Raw genomic sequence first — 14978 nt, 5'->3', positions numbered from 1 at the left:
GCCAGTTCTGTATTGTTCTTGGAAATGCAAGATTAATGCTATTACATCCAGGAGTGGTTGTATCAGAGCTATTCTGCCAAATTGACACAATAAATCTAGATAAATCACCAAGTGGAGGGCAGTTCAATGAGAGTTTTGCAGGAACTCAAGGGTGAAATTAGGCCACTGGAATGTATTGTTATGCAAGCCACTGTGCCATATTGCAAAGGTGACCCTGGTCACAAAGAAGGATTCAGGGGGTATGCAGGAATGTAGATCTCCATAAGCACGCCAATATTGGGTGAATTTAGACCTTGCTCAGCCCTAGCAGTGGATAAATCTTGAAGGGATTTAAGGAGTGAGTGGAGACGAATGATGTCACAATGGAAAAGGGGGACACACCAAGGACTTAAATACAAATGGATCTTTTTAAAGAACATTTTCAGTAGATAAAACAGGATGAAGAAAAGGGTTGGGGAGAGAGATTTTCTAAAGACGTTTGACAAGATTCCACACCGAGGGCCATTACTTAAACTCATCTTGGGATCAGGGTCCTGTGTGTGTGTGTGTATGTGTGTGTGTGTGTGTGTGTGTGTGTGTGAGAGAGAGAGAGAGAGAGAGAGAGAGACAGACAGACAAAGTGGCATTAACAATGCAAGTAAGGAGTAGGGAGACATCGGTGCACACCGAGGGGAGAAGTACAAGAGTTGTGCTCATCAGGAATCATCCCTAACAGGGCCGTGTGATTCACAAACAGATTGGGAAATCCCTTAAGTATCTAGGTAGTGGAAAGTCAAGCTCAGGAGGATGGATAACAGGAAACTCCCAGGAGTCTAGTGCAAACCAGCAGGAAAGCAGCATATTGTTCCAAAGTGAGTCTGCACACGCAATGCCTCTAGGAGTAAAGCAGTAAAACTGCCCATATGGAATGTTGGCCGTCGGCCACAATTCCGGAAGAAGACCTGCCAAAGTGTACTGAGGATGAAAAACGTAGATTGTCCCTAATGCTGCAGGCCAAACAGCCTTGGAACGGCAACACTAGGAAGAGTGCTAGAAAAAGTCTATGCTTCTGTTTGTACTAAGAGCTATGGCAGCACATCTCCAACTTCATGTGTGCCTTTTTAAAAAAAAAAAAAAATTTATGTTTACTTATTTTTGAAAGAAAGACAGAGCATGAGCCGGGGAGGGGCAGAGAGAGAGGGAGATACAGAATCCAAAGCAGGCTCCAGGCTCTGAGCTGTCAGCACAGAACTCAAGGACCTTGAGATCATGACTTGAGCTGAAGTCAGACGCTTAACTGACTGAGCCACCCACGTTTCCCCACGTGCAATTCTAATCGCCATCTAAAGAAAGAGCAGAGCCAGGTATGTTTGTGAATACTGCATGCAGTATACAGTGTATCTATCAGAACCGTCCATTTGATGGGTGGGCTGGGCCTTCGAATCAATGACAAGACTGACAATGAGCCATTCTTGGTGGAGAAAAGTTGCTAGTGCAGTTGACTGATTGGTAGTGTAGAAGGTACAGCAAAAACTTTAAAGTGAAATGTACTACTGGCCTATCATTTTTTGTTTAAAAAATTGTACTTTTAAAGTAAAAATTTTAGGGGCGCCTGGGTGGCTCAGTCAGCTGAGCGTCCGACTTCAGCTCAGGTCACGATCTCGGGGTCCGTGAGTTCCAGCCCCGCGTCGGGCTCTGGGCTGATGGCTCAGAGCCTGGAGCCTGCTTCCGATTCTGTGTCTCCCTCTCTCTCTGCCCCTCCCCCGTTCATGCTCTGTCTCTCTCTGTCCCAAAAATAAATAAACGTTAAAAAAAATTTTTTTTAAGTAAAAATTTTATTTTAATATTTTCCCTTTTAATGTAGAGCAGGAACACAACGCATAATACATGCTTTCCTCTTTTTTTCCCACTATTTGGTTTTTAGCAGAATGGAATATATTCTATTTTTTTAGGCCAATCAGCCGGACGCTTTTGCCAATACAAACTTTACTTTCCTATTTAGCTTGAGGTCAAAAACTACCCAATTAAATTGCTATGCTGGTGCGTAATTAACACCTCGAAAGGTATTTAAGACAATCAGAAAATTAGCAAAAGTGCAAACTGAAATTGCTTTATAAATCAAGGTTTCCTTAAATCTTTTATTTCCCTTATACTTTGTTTTTTCACTCTGAAAACTTGCAAATTTTCCTAAGAGGTAACCAATCAAAATGGAAACAAGAGGGGCGCCTGGGTGGCTCAGTTATTTAAGCATCTGACTCTTGTTTTCAGCTCAGGTCATGATCTCACGGTTCATGAGATTGAGCTCCATGTTGGGGTCTGTGCTGGCAGGATGGAGCCTGCTTGGGATTCTCTCTCTCTCTCTCTCTCTCTCTCTCTCTCTCTCTCACCCTCCTACGCTCCCCCCTTCAAAATAAATAAATAAACATTTAAAAAATATTAAAAAATGGAAATAAGAAAACACCCTTTAGTTAAAATATATACAGAGATTTGTAGAGTGTCTGTCTTAAAAAACATACATTACTTTAAGGTTTGACTCATTCATCATAGTAAAAAGTGAGTAACTATTACACTGGGCTTTTTTCATGACCTCAAAAAGAGAGAAACTGATTTCTTTGAACTAAGAAGGTATTCGTTTTAGGGAAAAGTTGTCTGGGAGGGAAAATCTGCTTTTGACAAGAAGGAAAAACAACAAATAGATATTGATAGGTCTGAGATGCTAGGCTGAATTCAGAACAGAATGTAAATTTCCTCCAAGTTGCCAAGTGAGTTTCCTGTTTGAAATTAGAGAGTCTCATGATAAATTTTAAGTCCTTGAAAGTGAGATTTGGATTCTGACTCTATTTGGAACAGGCTGATGGAATTATTTTTCTATTTGAGAGCACTGAAACCAGAAGCTCTTCTTTTACCAACATATTTCACAAAAACATTTGGTAAGCATTTTGATGAGCACAGAACTCAAATTTCTTTCTCGCACATTTTGGTAGCTTAATTAACTGAGAAAATTGTTTCCTCCTTTTTCTTCCAAAACATGCCTCTATCGTCACTCATTTATTTATCTGGGAGTCATTTTGTTCATAGGGATCACTCATTTCATAACTCAACAATTATTTATTGACCATGTCTCACAGGTTGGGGATCTAAAGATGAATAACGTATGGCTCCCACCCTCAGTTTGCTCATAGTTTATCAGAGAAAAAGAATCAAAACTCATTAATATTTTTTTTAGAGTTTATTTATTTTGAAAGAGAGACAGTGGGAGAGGGGCAAATAGAGAGAAAGAGAGAAGCCCAAGCAGGCTCTGTACTGTCAGTACAAAGCCCAGTGAGGGACTTGAACTCCTGAACTGTGAGACTGTGACCTGAGCCGAAGTCAGACACCTAACGACAGAGCTCTCAGGCACCCTGACACCGGTTAGTTTTAATACAGCATGTTTTTCAGAGGGTAGGGACCTCACCCCACTCATCTTTCATCCCCAGCCTATCATGGCACCCAGTGCAAAGCAAGCTCTTAATATATGTTAGTTAAGTTAATGGATGCACACGTGAAAAGGATTTTTTTTCGATTTACCACTTAAGTTTTCTATTGAGAAATACTAAAATGCTTGAGAAAGGTCATGAAGATTGGCCTTACGGTCCATAATATTAGGTTGTGCGGTCATGTGACACCTTGAATTTGGAAGTAAGCACATACATAATTACTCTTATTTGGGGGATGATGAAGTTAACATGTGCACAGATAGAAATCCCTTAATTGGCTGTGGCATCTCTTTGGCCTTCCCATCATGTTAGCAAAACATTTGGGGAAAGAATTCGTCATAACACCTGGCCACGCGAGTTTGCCGGGAGTTTCTCCAGCATGGAAGGAGGCAACACTGTGGACATATCTCCTTTACCCCTATGAAACTCTTTTTGCCACTCACGCAAAGTATAAGTCTGACATAAAGGCAAGTGACATTAAGAATGTTCATTTTACCTACAATTGTGGAAATTCTTCAGAGAGAGTCTATTTTCGTGACAAGCAGGAACCTTGAAACAAAGTATTTTCTACTAGAACAAAATTTTAGCGATTAGAGGAGAATGTTCTGTGGAAGTCTTGAGTTTAAGACGTGGTACGAAAGAAAATCACCAAGAAAACTCTAGGTTAAATATCTAGTTCTAGCCGTATAGACAATAAAAAGAAAAAAGAACATTTGGTTTTATAGACCTCGTCTCTTTTTCCTTTGCTCTCACACAACCACACAGCCTCAAATGTGAACCATCCATTTCACTGGTGCGCAGAGAAAGGGCTGTGTCCTTTGTACTACATCTTGCATTAAACATCAAAATTATTTTTTAAACGCAAAAGGCAGACGGATTTGGGCAGAGTTCCAGAATATTTTATATCCACGAGTCTGAAATAGTGCTGTGGTACCTTTCAGAGCGTTGGAGGGGGTGTGTGGGGAAGCTCAGGAGTGGGAATGGATGTTCAAATGGCTCAGCAAGGTGCAATACGTCAAACAGGGGATTCTGTATTCTCTGTGAAAGACTATTATATGATAGATTTGGAATTCTGGATGGCTGTCATAAAACTGACTCTAAATCTACAATGTAATATGTGTTAAGTCCAAATATTTCCTTCACATACACTCTGTCAGACATGTCTGAGTACCACAAACTGGAAAGGTTAGGAATGTGGGCATCATAAAAATATCCTGTAAAATCTGGGTAAGTTTGGGGGGAAAAGTACCTTAATTTCTCATTTAAAAATGTAATAGAAAGCATGAATACAGCTGAACTTACACTGATGCCTGAAACAAATGATTCTTCTTCCCCACTGACCTCACCTAGTGTGACCCTGTATTACCTACACACTATGTAACCTCCACACGTCCCAGCCGTATCGCTTACTCAACCTGAAAAGTTATAATCCCATAGTGCCCAACCAGTAGGACTGTGGGCAAACAATAAATGGTATTAGCTATTACCACAATGAGTAATATGATTACTAATTACATTAGTACATAATCACTATTAGTATATATAATTACTGATTACCTTAGTACATTATTACTATCATTGGAGAACTGGCTTTAAGAATATAGCGTGACACCTGAGAAGAGGAACACCACCATTCTTTTTAATCTTTATCCTTGTCCTCCTATGAGATTTGCATGGCTGAATATATGTGAAAATAACATTTGCTAAAAACAAGGCCACTGTCACCTAATCTACCTTAGGAAGAACTTCCCTAAGAAAGAAGATCTAGTGAATTGAAATGAGATTAAGTCAACAGACTAAAGTTGTTGTTCATGTTTCCCAAGAAATGAAGAAGGGAGTACGAGAACTACAGGGAAGTCTTTTGTGAAAATAGGATACTCCCACACTAGTAGTCACAGCCATCTGTTTTCTTCTCTTGTGGAACAGAAGTAAAAATAGAGGGTATGAATCTAGGTGACAGAGCAAACCTGGACTCCCTAGTCTTGGTAATATATTAGAGATTAAGGAGGACTTAGTTTCAGAAAAAGAATGAAAAGAAATTAGTGTGTTGAGCTAAGAAAAGTCAATCTTTGATCTTTATTCATTCATTCATTCATTCATTCACTCACTCATTCATTCGTAGATTCATTATGAGCTGGACATTGTCTCAGGTGCTGTGGATACAAAGAGTAAGCCATGGTCCCACTGTATAGTAGCTTGTGGGAGGCAGTCATATAAATAGGAAGACATGCACCATAAAAGAATAACAAAATCGTTTGAAAGGAACAGTAGGACCTGGGGAGGAGGGGGGTCAACTCAGCCATGAGAGGTGAAGAGCTTCACAGCGGATCAGTTTGTGACCCCATCTCTTTGAAAGGTCAATATAGACTTTTAAGAATTAGTGTCAAGGTCACAATTATACCTCAATAAAGCTGTTGAAAAAAATTATTGTCATCTTGTAACTTTCTGCCATGTTGGTTTTCTTTTGTTACTCTCAGTTTTCCTAAAAAATAATAGTTAACAGTGGGAAGAAAAGCTGCCTCCAGGTTGTTAGCAAATAAGGGAAAGAGGCAGGCTAATTCCTGGGGTGTGCAGAAGAAAAGAGATGAGATACAGAGACTGGCTCTGGCTGTTTTCTAATTCTTCACTCTCAGTCCCTCATCCCCGATTCTGACACCTTTCCCACCCTTCCCAGGTACACCTGTCATTTTCCTAGGGACTCTGGAGGAGACAGTGTCTGGGATGGAAAGGTCTGCTTAGAAGTTGATTGGTCATCGACCACTGGTTGACTCTTGCTAGGATACAGCCATTTTTAGGAGGAAAGTCAGGAAAAACATCTTCTAGACTCAAGGGACTGACATTCAGAGACAGAATGGCAAACATAAGCATAGTCTCTGGGCATGAATCCTAGCTCCTAACATTCGAGAAATCATCCTACATCTGTAGCAATGCCCTCTATCTTCTAAGAGGCTGAGTTGGTGGAGAAACCTTGCAACCAGGAAGCTAGCTGTGGTCTGCACTGAGCATGTCTGGGGGAGGACTGAGACGCAGGTGTTTCTCTGGGGAGAGAAGGGAAAGAGTGATATTTTGGGGGAGGCATGGTTGCGAGAAGGCAAGTCTGGTTCTAAAGGATACAGGCAAGTGCAGTGGGCTTTGAACCTCATTTCAGGTTACCATATTCATGGAAGACTCCACCAGCCGGGTCTGGTGAATTTGAAGGCATTGCCAAAATAATGACCAAGTTTCAGTTCTTATTTTCAGTCTTCATGAATTTAAATTGCTATACTGTCCTTCCTTCAAAAAAAAAAATACACGTATATATAATCTCTTTAGAATGCAAGTTTAAATTTTTATTTTAGACTTTTTTTGGTTTTTTTTTAAATGTTCATTCAAATTACAGCAAATGAGAAAATCTCCCAAATGTTTCAGTGATTCTATAAGAGCAACAGCATATCCTTGATGTACTAGGCTCATTCACGTCTACCAAAATGCAGAAGGCTCCCTTAAATGCTTGGGTTCTGTCGTGGGATAGGTGGTAGGAAGCAACATCAGATTTCCATACTGGATCTCGTTTGGAGAAACAGGAGTTTACTATTATAAGAAATTGAACTGAACATTCATTTTATTCTTAAGTTTCGCTTCTTACATTCACTTTTCAGTGAATATTTCCGGTTATAGTCTCTTTCCAGCTACTGATACTTCCTTATGGCTCACATCCCACATCGTCTAGATTTTCAAAAGCCATCAGATGGAAGTTTGAGAATCAGCAGAACTGCCTATACTCATTTGCAATGCCAAAACAGAGAAGGCAGAAGCATCTGTAGACTGGGGTCTCTATATGGATGTGTCTGTAAATCTGTAAAATGAGATTTCTCTATGTGGATGTTTTAAAAAATCTACTATAATGAGATTACTGAAAGTATACATCAGGGCCCTTTTTATCTCTAAGAAGAGTAAGAACCAAACAGATATTCCATGTGAACGTGCACGTTGATGGCTCCTGACCTTGGGATAGTCATCAACCTTGAAATGATTATCAGTAGCTACTTAGAGAACATCTACAGCCCTATTTTTTAAAAGTGATCTTCCCAATATTTCTAAACAGAAGTGAAAAATCTAACTCTATTGTGTATTTCTCATGTTATGAGAAATACTGAGATATGATATGTCATATAAAATATGAGACATGTATATATTATAACTCTAACATATTTCACAAGGTCCTCCTTCCTTAATATTGATCTGGCCCAGTTTCTATATTTATGGAGTGGATACAAATTATTTTTTTATCTTTGATTCCTTACGAATCCTCCAGCAATACTCTAAGATCTGGCAAGAATTCTATTTCTCTTTTTACATTCTCCGTTGTTCCACTTATAACAAATAAGCCCCCCTGAAGACTAGTGGCAAGTCTGAAAGCTTCTGTGCTCTTGTCAAGGGGGGAGGATGGAAATGCCATTACAGAAATTCCATAGCCTGGCTCCATTCTGTCACCTGTCATGTGGAACCATAGCCTTCTCTACCTGCCTGCCACTTGGTTACCATAGTGATTAGGCCAAAGCAGTACATCAGTTCTGAAGTCCGCACAGGCTAAGCGTGGGATCTATCAAGCCGGACTGCTTGTTTCAGAACTGTTTATTTCAAGTCGAGAATTACTCAAAATTTAAACATCATGAGACAATACTCTACACAGGTCAAACCAAGCACGGATAATTCTGTTACCACTCTAGGTTGTAAAGTGACAGCTGGTAGCTTTCGTGAGCGGCATGATAACATTAGCCTGGCTGGAACATCTCCAGTGCCAGGCTTAGATATTCCCAAGCATTGGCCAGACAATGAGACTAAGCAAAATCTTTTGAGAGTCTTAAAATGTGATTGCTGAAAGGTCAAGTTAGCAATTTTCCGTTTTAATATTCAAAACCAGTAGTGAAAGTGGGGATGCTGATACCATATCTAGACTAAAGGCAATCAGCCAAAGACCTTTTGAAATCTTAGGCTGATAAAGTAATTCAGGGGAGTTTTTACAGTTCACAAGGCTGCCACATATGCCTTGGAAAAGAAATCTTAGCTGAATACCTAAATCCCTACTCTGCCACTAACATGCTGAGAGACACTGGTCAAGGGACAGCCTCTTTGTGCTTCGGGTCCTTCATCTGCAAAATGAGAGATTTGGAAGAACAGTCTTTAATATTTCAGCCAGCTCTGAAATTCTCTCATTCTTTGAGACAAAATTATGAGATAACGAGGCCGAGATTTAATTATCATGTGCGGAAGGCATTACGCTGTTTTATGTGGCACATTATTGACCGATCCATTTAACGCAAGCCATGGCTCCTTTCGCTAGGCTGATCAAGAAACCCTCTTCAATCTCTCTGTTTGCTCTAGGATCTTGTTATGACACCTCAGAAACACTGTCTTAGGCAATCTGCAAAGAAGAGAGTTGAAAACATCCTTCCACCGCACGCTTCATTAAACTGCTCCACAGGGCATGCCGTCGCGCGACACTTTCAAGCATCTGTAGCTTTTAGGAAGCACGGGATGAGTTAAACAAAGGTCGGCATACAAAATAACAGTTGTCCTCAATTTCCTGTGGCACTTTTTTACTGTTTTCTTCCCCCATGGCACTTAACATTTATGTTAAACACAGACAGGTTTTATTGAGATAAGTTTCTGATCCAGAAAAAGAGGCAGCCAGCTACTCTAGAAAATCATTTGGAAGAGACCAAGAAGGACAAGAGGAGGGAGAGACCAAACATGCAGAGGGGAACAGCTATTCAGAGGGAGCTTACGGATCAAAGGCTGCCAGCAGGAAGTTAAGCAGGAGGCTGATGGACTGTTCCACCTGGATTTGGTGAGTGGTTGGCATCCGTTTGTTGAGCTGGTAGAAAATGGTGGAAAGCACAGCCTCCAAGCGGGCCACACTGAGTTCTATGTTAGGGTCCAGGTTGTTCAGAGCATTTTCCCGCAACGCTTCTATGACGTTCCAAATGTCCACCAGGTGCACTACATACAATTAAAGCAGAGGGAACACATCAGCCCAAAATGCAGGGAAAGGTAAACTCATTATTTGACACGTACCATCTGTCCTATTTTGTCAAGGCACCTCGAAGTCCTCAATATGAGTTCAACTCTTGTAGGGGTTGACATAAGTAAATGTACATAGATAGTGCATGATCTCAAAGACTTGATGTACCGTGTATAATACCAAGAAAATTGTTTCCTGAAAACCACAGTAGATAGTTACTTCTAATCTTCAACGTGACCCTTGAAACGCAGCTACTATCTTTACATTACATATGAGAAACTGAGGACCAGGGAAGTTAACTGACAAATGCAAAGGTCCAAGGCCAGTCAATGGCAAAACTGCTTTTCAAATCCACGTCTATCCACGTCATTTTCAAAAAACGCTGAAATAAAAACTGTTGACATACACCATCGTGTATGTGTAACTTCAAGGTATACAACATATTGATTTGATAGATTTATATATTGCAATGTGATTATCACCCTAGCATTAGCTAACACATCATGTCCCAGAATTATAATTTCTTTTTTTGTGGTGAGAACATTTAAGATCTAGTTTCTTAGCAACTTTGAAGTGTATGGCACTTGTGATTAAAATTAACAAGTCTCTCTGGCTTTAAAGCATTTTCCCACTGTACACACCGACCCCTTGAAAGAAAGAGACACAAAACCAGCACTTAAATTCTAGCATTCGAAAAGATATCAAACCTGCGTTTATTTAAAATATTTTAATTTATTTATATATTTTTCATAGTATAAGGTTTGAAATAAAAAAAGAGAAAGTTAAGGAAGGTGGGAAGACAGGCAGGGGAAAAAGGAAAAGTTATCAGCAGAATTAAGTCACGGATCACTTATTTAACCTGGTCAAGAACAGCTTCTTGGCTACACTATTGACTAACTCATAGAACTTAAGTCATGGTTACTTTCACTAGTGTCAAGAATTCCATTTCTATTTCTTCCCTGGTCATGCTCAAGCCTTGTTATAACACTCCAGAAAGCATTGCCACAATCAGGACAGTGATCGTCTCCATCCCAAAGGTTTCCTCTGGTTCCTTTTAATCCAGCCCACTCCTCACCCCAGGCAACCACAGATATACTTTCCAAAATGGTTTTCCAGGATTCTAGATAGCTGGAATCATGCGGTACGTTTATTTTGTCTGGATCCTTCTACTTGGTATAATTACTTTGAGAGTCATCCACATTTGTTGCATGTATTAATAGTTTGTTCCTTAATATTGTTGAATAGCATTCTGTTCATGGATAGATCACAATTTGGTTATCAACTCACCTGTTGATAGACACTTGAGTTGTTTCAGTTTGTGGTTATTATGAATAAGGTTGCTATGAACAGCCATGTACAAATGTTTGTATAGACATAAGCTCCATTTCTCTTGGTAAATACTTGGAAATGAAATGGGCTAGGTTGTATGGTTGGTATATGTTGAATGTTTGAGAAACTCCCCAGGTGTGTTCCGATATAGTTGTGGTATTTCACATCTACATCAACAACGTATGAGAATTCCAGTGTCCCCACAACTTCGCCATATTTAAGGTTCACTTTTCATCATGCTTTTGCTCTTGAAACTAAGTATGTTGTCTTTCTCAATGAAATACACACTTAGGTTTCAGTTCCTAAAAAATGTGCACTCCACGTATGCATTTCTACTTACTCGTAAGTTTTAGTTTCCCACTTCTTTACTCATTTTTGACACTATATTAAAAAAAACACTAACATGTATTGAACTTCTGGACTTGGGAGTCCAAATGAGCACTGGACTTGAAGTCCAAAGACCGAGGTCTAAATACGGCCCTTCTACTTCAAGTGCATGCCCTCATAGCCTTGAAGACAGAGCTTCATTGTCCCTATCTGCAGAGTGAGGACAGTGCTCCTTACATGGGAAAAATCATGAAGTCAAAAGTGGTAATGCCTGACACACAGGACAATATGTTGCACTTGAACAAAGGTACAATGTGAATCATGTAAAACTAAAAAAAAAAAAAAAAAACAGAATAAAACAACTTTCCAGCATATCTCTCATTTGGGACAGAAGAATACAAATCACTTTCTAACTGAAATACTTACATATCTATTAGATTTGGATAAATTCAGACTTATGGGATTCCAAATTTATAACCTTCTCTGTATGTCCTACAAGGAAATTATTTGTATTTCTTAATGCTATTTATCCAATTTTTCAAGTCAGCATCCAAGGTACTTCCAGGTAGACGGCATCTATAAGTTTTTGTTTGTTTGTTTGTTTGTTTAATTAACTTCTTGAGGAATTAAATTAATTTCTGCAGGAACTGGGTTCCTATAATTATTCCCTTTATGTTTGATGTACAGATCCTCTGGATCTAGTCCTTGGGGATACGTCTGGGTGCAGGATGCAAAGATGTTGTTCCTGCCTCAAGGAACTAACAGGTGGGGATTTGGACATGACTCACAATTACACAGATAATCAGAAATGATGACCTGTTGTGGTGGACAGGGTGCTACATACAAAATGGGATTATGAGATGGTCGTGAAGGGCCCAGAGGAATAAGATAAGGCTGGAGGAGTACTGTGGCTACGGCAAATCTTTTGGCCTTTACACTAAAAGTATGAAGACACAGGTGTTAAATAGAGTGACACGCTCAGAAATGCAGCTGAAAACTATCATTTCGGACAGTAAGGGCAGAAAGCAATGGAGGTGGACAGGCATGCACGGGGGAAGTGGCTGGAGCCTGTTACCGTCATCCCAGCAGAGATGATGGTCTTTTTGCATAGGGATGGCGGTACACAGAAAACTGTAATCATGCACACTATAATACTTATTTTCCAAGAGTGGCAAAAGACACAGATTTTGCAGTCACAAAGATTGAAGTTTCACCCCTGGCTCCACTAATAATTATAAAACTGTGGGCAAGTTACTCCTCCTCTATATACTTTACGGTTTCCTTTCTAGAAATGAGGAGAAAACCATCCAGAGACAGTTATAGCGAGGAGAAAAGAGAAAATGTATACACAGGTGCTGGTCACAGAGCTTGGCACAGAGGTGCACAACAAATGAGAACTACTAGTGTTAAGATAATTAAACACCTTCTGATCTATGCTACGCTATTATATCTGATAAATGCTACGCCATTATCAACTTACAAGGTCTGTGAATCCAAACCCAACTTTCAGCCCAGTGCCCCCAAATTCGATAAGTTAATTAACATGTAATTTTGAGCATATATCGTGTTGGCCATACAAAAGAAGGCCAAACTACATCTCAGCCCCAAAGACAGATAATATTTAGTTTAACTGTCGTTACGTTCTCAGTTAGTGGAGTTTGAGTCGGTTTTACCGTGTTTGATAATTAGAGACCTGGTGAGGAAGGCCCTCTTTCATAAAGACTTATCAGAAATTTTATTCCATTGGTAACTGCTTTGGGAGATGCAGATTACAGTGCAGAATAGTGCAGGTTCCTGGACGGTAGGTTGGGTTTCGACTGGCTTCTCCTATCGACTATCCATGTGACCTTGAGCAAATCACTTAATGTCCTTAAGTTTCAGTTTCCACATCTGTAAGATGGGGACAACAAGAGTTGCTCCACTGCAGGGTTATTGGGGGGATCAAATGAGACAATCCATAGAAAGCACTTAACTCAGTGCTCAGTGCATAGAAGTATTTAATACCTATTAATTATTATTAAAAGGTATCACAAGTCTTCTGCTTAATGCAGTAGAAGCACTAAGAAATGTGCTAAGTTTAGAGTCATAAGGAAGCTATTAGGAAGTCTGTTTTAAAAGTCTGACAGTTGTATAAAGATGTTTACTCTTGAGCCATCAAAATCACTTTGGAAAATGGACATTTAGGTTTTGCAGTGATGACTGAATACCACTAGATGGCACTGTGCACACTTTGCTAAATAGCCATCAAGCTTTAACTGTCCGTCATAGAGCACCTGCTATTAGGCACAGACGAGACGAAGTGGGGTTTCCTCATCTATAAAACTGCATCCATTTTATACTAATATACTAGATAAGGCAACAGTTTGTATAATAAAATTATTTGGTTAACATTAACCATATCAAAAATAAACGTGTTCTTAACGGTAGTATTTAGTACTTCATAGAATCTTACAAATAATATTAATGTTAATTTTGGACACTATTAATACCTAAAAGTTTGTATTCATAAATAAATGGAAATATACAAAGCTTCAGCAGTTTGTTTTAAATTCAGGCAACTTAAGTAGAAAAGGGCTTGGTCAGAGGCAGGGGTGTGGGGGGAAGTGTTTGTATGTGGCTAGAGAGGAGTTTGCTATTCTCAAGTGATGTTTCTTATCTGTTTGCCGATGTTACACTATTTTTTTTTAGGAAATGAACTTTTTTTAAACACTTATTTATTTTTTGAGAGACAGAGAGCATAAGCAGGGGAGGGGCAGAGAGAGAGAGGGAGTCACAGAATCTGAAGCAGGCTCCAGGCTCTGAGCGGTCAGCACAGAGCCCAATGCAGGGCTCGAACTCACTAGCCGTGAGATCATGACCTGAGCTGAAGTTGGAGGCCTAACTGACCGAGCCGCCCAGGCACCCCAGAAATGAACTCTTTAGCTCACTGTTAGCAATGACTTAAATCCAAGTATCTCTGGGCAAAGTGCAAAAATACCAAACTCATTTATATCTAGGTAGAAATGACTGATGTCATAAACTTTATTAGAAGTAGGAGAATCATATAAATAGGGTAAAAGATGGAAGAGAAGGTACAGAAAGGGTAGGAATATCAAAAAAAAAAAACAACTTTAGGATGTAGTCTGTTTCATTATTTAGTCCAGGGCTGGCCTTACCTGGACCACATCACAGAGATTGGGTCCAGGTCAGTGAATCTAAGCACGGCACTTTTTTTTTTTTAAAAGCATGCAGCGATCTCAAAATTTCCAAGCCCACATTATACCTCTTACTGATTTCAAAATTTAGGAAGGTGGGAAAAGCGTTTCCTAAAGCTCTCCAGGTGATTCTGATAATCACAGATTTAGAAACCTTTAGGCTGCTTTCAAAGGGCTTCCAGCTGGGGAAGGTCAACAAACAATCATAGCGACTTAACTCTGGTCCTTTTGGTGTAGTGGCTTTCAACAATGGCTGCACACTGGAATCACCTACAAGGTTGTAAAATAGCTCCCTGGTGCTGCCTCAGCTGGTCCAGGACCATACTTAGAGTCACAAGGCATTAGGCTTATTAGAAATGCAGAATCTTAGGCCCCCACCCCAGAACCAGAAACTGCATTTTAACATCCCCAGGCAGTTTAAGTATGACAGGTATGCTGACAGTCAGTGGTTCTCTGTCCTTTGGCATTAAGACAGCCTGCTACGTTCTCATAGGTTGTGAAGTGTGTTACAAGGAGCTGATAACTATAAGTTAACTTATGCAGTTTAAGAATGATTTATGGGGTGCCTGGGTGGCTCAGTTACTTGAATGTCTGAGTCTTGATTTTGGCTCAGGTCATGATCCCAGGGTCGTGGGATAGAGCCCTGTGTTGGGCACTGCACTAAGCATG

At 39.9% G+C, this 14978-nt stretch overlaps 1 protein-coding gene across 35 annotated transcripts in view; it reads right to left on the bottom strand.

Moving 5' to 3' along the window:
- DTNA (dystrobrevin alpha) overlaps positions 1 to 14978 on the bottom strand; it is a 355973-nt gene that overhangs the window by 86685 nt on the left and 254310 nt on the right. For all 35 annotated transcript variants that reach the window (XM_019815144.3, XM_023241871.2, XM_019815145.3 and 32 more), the window contains one exon: positions 9224 to 9437. In XM_019815144.3, coding sequence (XP_019670703.1) covers positions 9224 to 9437 — 214 coding nt within the window. The remainder of the gene's footprint in view (positions 1 to 9223; positions 9438 to 14978) is intronic.

This window comes from Felis catus, chromosome D3 (genome assembly GCF_018350175.1).
Source record: "Felis catus isolate Fca126 chromosome D3, F.catus_Fca126_mat1.0, whole genome shotgun sequence".
Taxonomy (NCBI): domain Eukaryota; kingdom Metazoa; phylum Chordata; class Mammalia; order Carnivora; family Felidae; genus Felis; species Felis catus.
The sequence above is the reverse complement of the archived record's forward strand: the minus strand, read 5'-3'. Positions and strand labels throughout refer to the sequence as shown.